The following is a 7,339-nucleotide window of genomic DNA, read 5'->3' as shown; positions in this document are numbered from 1 at the left end:
CTTTCTAATTTTATTGTATTTAATAGCTGTAAGGCATAGGCCTACTTCCTTATTTATTTAACACATAGGCCTATGTTAAGACACGATAATGCATCTTAGATCGCATTCGTTATACTTGCCAAAAAACTGCAATTTTTATAAAGTAATTTAGTGGATAGGCCTTATGCTCATTTTTTATCGTATATCTTTCATATTTAAGGTCAGCTAAACGGACCTGTGGCAACAGTTTGATAGCATCGTCCATCTGTTTATTCACAAGGTTTTCAGCGTGAAATCCCACATAATCTCTCTGTAAACATGTTATCTGTGAGTAGAAATAGCCATAGAATTGATACGCTGAAAGACAGTTCACTTTTGACATGCCTTTATTAAGCAGAAATGAATTTATAAAAATAGATATACTATAGGCTATATAGGCCATTCAATATCAACATCATACAGCCACGAAAATGCAATGATGGACAATTTCATTTCCATATTGCGCATGACTCTAACAATGTTGCAGCCTGACGCCAAATTTATTTACACCAAAGAACAAGAAAAAAAAATCTACTGCAAATATTGCAGAAATCCTCTGTGGTGTCTCTGTCTCCACAGCTTCAGATCCCACTTCTCCGTGATGGTGTGAAACATTCAGGTGTGTTTTATCCAGAACTTACAGACGAGCGAGTCTTTGAAGGATGAACAGATGAAAGTTTTCTTTGTGTTCTTATGACTCTGAGAGTCCATGAACGTCGTGCTGCTGTTTGCTCAGAGGACTCTTTCTTTCTACAGCTGGAGCCAAGAGAGAGAGAGAGAGAGAGAGGAGTGTTTATGTAGCAAACAAGATGGAAATGAGCTTTTCAGCTGATAACTTCCTTTACAGAGTCAGAGTGACATACACTGCAATTGGGGAGGGGGGTAGCTATACATTTAAAGGGACACATTACATTAAAGGGATTTCATTACTTGCTCACCCTTATGTTGTTCCAAACCTGAATGAGTTTCTTTCTTCTGTTGGACACAAAAGAATATATTTTGAAGAATATTCGTAATCAAACAGCCATTGACTTCCATTAGAAGAAAAAATACTATGTAAGTCTAGGCTATTGTCAACTGTCTGGTTACCAACATTCTTTAAAATAACTTCTTTTGTGTTCAGCTACGAAAGAAACTCATACAGGGTTGGAACAACTTGAGGGTGAGACAGAACTTTCATTTTTGGGTGAACTATTCCCTTTAAGTTATAAAACTGGCAGCTGTGTGCATTCAAAATGGCATAAAATGGCGTAAAGACAAAGCAGTGTTGCCATGGCATCACAGTAAACACACTGCAATTAAAATGAGCTAAATGAACATAAACTGCGATATAAAACACCTTAATACATAAGAACACCATAAAGAATATTTTTTTTATAAAATATAAACATATGCCTATGATTGTTTACGCCGGGAAATCATGTGCGCTTGCTTAGCTATATAAAAAGAGATCGCTTTTTAGCTAGCCAATAAAAAAGTATTAACATTTTTACAGTAAACGTATAGATTTCTTAACAATATCTCAGCTAACAATTTTTGACTTTTAGAACAAACATCCAAACGTTCTATGTTGGTTATTGCAGGAACGTTTTCTTTACGCACATATAACGCGTTGGTTCCCTGTTGGTTTGCAGAACGTTCCCTAAACCTTCACTTTAAAAAGTGATCAGTTGACTCAACTTAACCTAACTGCTTAATTGAAAAGTTAAGTTATGTGGAATTGTCAAGTTTACACATAGGCTATAGGCCTATATTTTTTTTTTTTCAATTAGGCATGAAGTTTACTAATAATTTTAAGGCAAACAGGTTTCCTCACTTTAAAAAAAAAAGTTAAGTCAACTGATCACTTTTTACAGTGTTTCCAGTACATTCTCATTACGTTCATCTCCTCTTTACTCCGATATAATTTACCCTGATGTTCACGTCATCATCCAGCACTGCCGCGTCCCATGAGCGGCATGAAGACGGACGGATGAAGTCAATAATCAGTAGGCTACTGTACAAACCATGTCTTGTTTTGATCTAAATAATCCAAGCACATAAATCATTATATAGGATTAAATTAGATTAAATTTGTCCATTGATATATAAGATTTCGTAGAGTTTGTATCACTGTACCACAATAACCCACATTTTACGTTGCTTCAGCAACAAATAGGCTAACTTATTACGTGTAAAAGTGTATAACTTATTATATTTAGGATTTTTTTAATATGGCATTTAATTAGAGACATTTAAAAAAGAATTAACAATTTTTTGATTTTAGGATGAAATTATGAATATCTTACAACTGAATTGAGCAGTTTAGCGGGACATACTTTCTTCTTTTATAATAATATATGTTTATTTTATATAGAACCTTTCTTTAGTCAGTAAACAACCGTTTTTAGCTTTTTATTTCTATAGCCTAAGTTATAGCTTACAAACTAAAAGGTTTTACTGCAGTTTTACATTCTTTTTCCGTTAAAGTTCCTATTGTGATGTTTATTGCAAATTCATATCCTACTAACACATATTCTACTAAACCTTTGAAAAAATATTTCGTGTTTGTGTGCAGAGGTTAGCATGAGTGTTCAGGACAGCTGGCCTGGCTCTTACCGTCCCGGGCCGGGTTTTTGAAGGCTATGGCGCAGTGCAGGTTTGGGCTCTGGATCATGGCCCCGCTGTTCGGATGGCTGAGGCTCGCGCCCTGAGACTGCCAGTGCCCGTAGTTACCGGCGGGCCCTCCGTAAACCCCGTACTGATTAGCGGAGTACGCGCACGCGGGAACATATCCCGATAAATTTGATGAAGCCTGAAAACAATTAAAGGTCATTTAGAATTGCATACATTTGCACCAAGAAGAACTACAAAGAATAACAAAAACAGAAAATTATATTATGAGAAAATAAAATGAAATCAACAAGTTTGTAAACATTTTAAATGATGATGCAATATTACTCGATGGAACGTCCAAGATCAATTCTGAATAAACATTTTAGAAAAAGAGATTATGAACATTAAAACAAGGTTTTAAGATCCACAAGATCTCTCCACTTTTCAAAAATAAAGATTCTTTATTGCCATAGTTTCATGAAGAACATTTCCATTTCACAAAAGGTTCTTTACAGTGAAAAAAAAAACTATTCTTCAGTTCACACCATAAATTGGGACCCAAAATTGTTCTTTTTGGACATCACTGCAAAAAAAAACAACCTTTTTTTAAATATCGCTTGCTTATATTGGAAATGAAACATGTAATTGTATGAATTACGCGCTCATGCTAGAATAAATAAAGCATAAATTAAAAGTTCACCTGGTTGTACTTAATGTCACTTTCTGGTTTGTCGATGCCGTTGACTCCGTGCACGGAAGGAAATGAAGATCTGTTAACGCCCGTCCAGTCCTCCATTTTCTGCTGGTAACTCTCTGTCCCAGCAATGGCTGTAAAACATTAAATACATCAAAACGCATTATAATATCTGCAGCTGCTTCAGGTTAACAGCAACAGTCCACAGATTGTGATTTCACGATGATGCTCTGATCTTGGAGTAAAACTGAGATAAAGAATTGAACTTCTTGGCTCAGTCTGAAAACGATGGTCTTCTTGCTATAATGCAAACAACATTAGTCACATTTAGAAATATCAACTCTATAAATGCATTATCAGACTGTTGCAAGAGAAGCAGATTTATTTGAACGTGGGCCTCAAATTCTGCTCAGAAGCTCAGTTATGCCTTATAGAAAACCTTTTATTTTTTATTCTCTGTAATCATGCTTTAAGAAGAACCTAAACACTGATCTGAAGCTGTAATAGAAGATTTTAATCTCCAGACAGAAACAACAGAACAAAAGTACAACGATATAATCCAGATGCATCAACGATTCCCCATTATGGCAAAGCCGTTTTTACTTTTATCCTTTCCCATGATATCAAATCTTGATATCGGCAATTCAATTTTCACTAGTTAAAATGTGAATTATTGATACCATGACGTCATCGCTTGATATCAAGAATTACATTTCAACTAAAACTATAATTCTTGATATCTATAATTGTATTTCACTAGTTAAATGTAACAATCAGCTGCGATTCGAATTAAATAGTTGATATCAAGAATCGATTTCTTAAAGAAACACAATTCTTACTATACTAAATTATTTTTTATATTGATTGAGTGGTTACTATATAGTGCAAATGTCTATTCTTGATATCTACAATTGAATTTCCACGATTAAAAATGTTATTTTTTGTAAAAAAATTCGATTGTTACTATATTGACAATGTTCATTTCTGATGTCATGAATGTGATTGTTCCTATAAGAAAGTTATTTTAGATATCTGACATTACTCTGCTAATTATTGCTATCAGAAACACATTTTCAGATATCAGAAATAACAAATGTAATATGTTGAAAAACATTTACAGATATCAAGAATTTACATTTTAAATAGTTAAAATATTTTTTACTAGTAACAGTTATTATTGATATAAAAATTATGATTTTTTTACTTGCAATAGCCTACTTGTATTTCTGATAGGCCTATGTAAAATTGGAATTTCAACTAAGAAATTAATTATTGATATCAAATATATCAGCCTATGGTGACAATTAACTAGAGAAAATACAATTATAGATATCAAGAATTATAGATTTACTAGTTGAACTTTATTGAAATGAAGAAGACGCTGGCATTCCCTGGCCATATTTCGTCAACTTTTGTTGGATGACAACTGAACAAAAAACTGGTACGATCATCTAGCTGATGATAAAGTAATACTTTTTAATACGTTCTTATTAATCAAAATAGCATCATACATTGCGCGTAAAATCGTACCAAACGTTTACGCGCGGCTTCTATAAGGACGGCCCATGGATAATACAGAAGGTGTGAATACCTGCGGGATCCATGAAAGCCCGTATTCCTAATATGTTGCTGACGGTGTGCACGGAGGGCCAGGCCCGGGACAGGCTGACAGACACCCCCGGAGGACTGCCCAGTTTGGAGCCGGTCGGGGACATGGCGTTCGGGTAGGAGTATGGATACACGGGGTTATAGGAGATCTGCGGTGGAGAGGGTTTGCTGTCATACTGACTCGGCTGAGACAGGTTCCCGATCTTGTTTCTTAAAATGCGACTGATGGAGCTCACAGACGGAACGTTATATTTGTCGCACACTCCGTCGGCCAGCAGTCTGTCGCGTATTTCCCAAGCAAATATTCCAGGATCGCCCTGTTTATAATCCCGTATGCTCTTCACCACGTTTGGCGTCGTGACCCGGGGTTTACTCCCACCGATAGCACCAGGTAAAATTGAGCCGGTCTCGTTGTACCGGGCCAGGATTTTGCTCACACACCCGTGAGAGACCCGGAGCTGTCGACTTATGTCACACGGCCTGATCCCGAGCTGCGCCAGTTCGACGATTCGGATCCGGATCGCATTGGGAAGAGGCCGACCGTTGACAAACACTCCGCCGAGCTGGTTCACCTCCCCGTACGTCTGATCTGCAGGAGATTCATCATATTCAACTATACAGTTCTCAGATAATGATCATAATGATAATAGGCCTACGTTTTATTTATAAAGCGCCTTTCCCAAGCGCAAGGTCGCTGTAAAGGAGATAATACATAAACACACCATCAAACATAACATGCATCATAAAACCCACATATACACATTTTTATAATAGGCTACCCTACAATTTTGTCTTGCATTGCCGCATTTGCCTAAACGAAACGATCATCATGCACTCTTAAAATAATAATAAGAAGAAAACAACTAAAATAAATGATCCAAGATTTAACAAAGAATATTTTATATTATTATATCATGAACTATTTTACTGAAAGGTGTCTTTGAAATCAAATGGTGTTTCTGACGGTTCATCATTTAAAAAAACAACAACTAAAAAACAACAACAACAACATGGAATTATTAGGGAACAAAACCATTGGCACAAATGAATAAAACGCACAAAAATATTTTAGATTTAGGCTATTTTTAAGAGTGCATAAAGTGTTTGGGAGTATAAGCAGGCCTGCTTTAATCTAATGTTTGTCTGGTAGCCTAATTCATCGAATACTTATAATATTTCATAAGAATCGTGTACCCTTTCTCGCATTCAAAAATGAATACATCATTTGATCGGTGCTGGATGCATCTATGAATTTTATTCTCTATTCCTGTCCAACAGATCAAGAGGAACTTACCCATTTGCATTGTGATATTTCCCTACAGTGGTTGTGCTCCTGTAACCTCTAACTGTGCTGCTGTGTCCCGTGCAGCATTGGAGAGGGTTCCCGTGTCTCCCGCTAGGACTGCCCTCTTCTTCTTCTTTTTTTTTTATGGCTGAAGTGTCTGAGTTTAGGACTGAGCAGGTTTTTACAGTAATCTTTGATCCACTTGAGAAAGTACGTCCGTCCAGGAGACTGGCTCGTGCGCTCAATTTGACGCGTCACGAGCATCAATCACACGAGACACGTGACTCCGCCCCGATCCACATCACGGATATGCAGCTTCAAAATGTACGTTTCCTGACATTTTAGAAGCGACTGTATGCAAAAACTTTACTGAAAATTGTGGTGTTTTAAATAGCGAAGTTATAGCCTATCAAGATTCCCAAAATCTTAATATTTACATTAATATAATTAGCCTAATGCAAATAAGTTATGTAGTAAAGCATATGCAGACCGACTAATTAGACTGACTCATTAAAAATAACTCACATATTATATATATATTAGTAGCCTATATAAGTTTGTTCACCGGACCCACTGAAATTAAAAAATTGTCAACTTTTAAGATTAAGCATTTTTAAAGTGGTGAAAAAGAAAAAAACTTGTGGTGCCAATGTTACTACAACCTGAAATTATAAGTTGATTGCACTTTTCCCAGACTTTGAATTTATTTGCATATAAGAACTCTGAAAACAAATGAGCAATATAATCTAATAACATGATTCAGATATTGTTATTAATGTAATATCAGTGGAGGGAAAACATATGTAATAAATATTATTTACACGAAAAAGTGACTATGCATTAATTGTCACAAGCAACGGTGGGTAGTCTCGACTTCTTAACGAAAGCAACTCGAAGAGGAAAAGTGTGACAGCGCCGCCATCTCGTGGTTCGTTTAGGATTTACACGCACCAAGTGAAACGCATCTGCCTTTTGGGACTTCAAAACACGCAGGATAATGAATTACACATCGTTTTACTGGGTGTATTGGTTTGCCGTTCACAGAAGACACTAAACTAATTGCCATCCTACTGTAATTCAACAAAGCACCATGTACGCTTGAAGTGGTTTTACAAACATCCAATATTGATATTTTATTT

General features: G+C 36.1%; 1 protein-coding gene across 2 annotated transcripts in view; it reads right to left on the bottom strand.

Annotated features, from left to right (window-relative positions):
• The window catches only part of pax1b (paired box 1b), a 7,520-nt gene extending 1,077 nt beyond the window's left edge, over window positions 1-6,443 (bottom strand). Inside the window, exons 1-6 of one of the 2 annotated variants that reach the window (XM_079583914.1) lie at window positions 6,210-6,443; window positions 4,899-5,504; window positions 3,314-3,441; window positions 2,617-2,812; window positions 957-993; window positions 350-774 (exon numbers count right to left, since the gene is read on the bottom strand). In XM_079583914.1, the coding sequence (XP_079440040.1) occupies window positions 959-993; window positions 2,617-2,812; window positions 3,314-3,441; window positions 4,899-5,504; window positions 6,210-6,219 (975 nt within the window). In that variant the 5' untranslated portion in view covers window positions 6,220-6,443 and the 3' untranslated portion in view covers window positions 350-774; window positions 957-958. Of the gene's footprint in view, window positions 775-956; window positions 994-2,616; window positions 2,813-3,313; window positions 3,442-4,898; window positions 5,505-6,209 lie in introns of both variants that reach the window. The other variant, XM_079583913.1, reaches the window with a different exon arrangement.
• Window positions 6,444-7,339: the final 896 nt, after the last annotated feature.

Source organism: Phoxinus phoxinus, assembly GCF_949152265.1.
Source record: "Phoxinus phoxinus genome assembly, chromosome: 16".
NCBI classification, from domain to species: domain Eukaryota; kingdom Metazoa; phylum Chordata; class Actinopteri; order Cypriniformes; family Leuciscidae; genus Phoxinus; species Phoxinus phoxinus.
The sequence above is the reverse complement of the archived record's forward strand: the minus strand, read 5'-3'. Positions and strand labels throughout refer to the sequence as shown.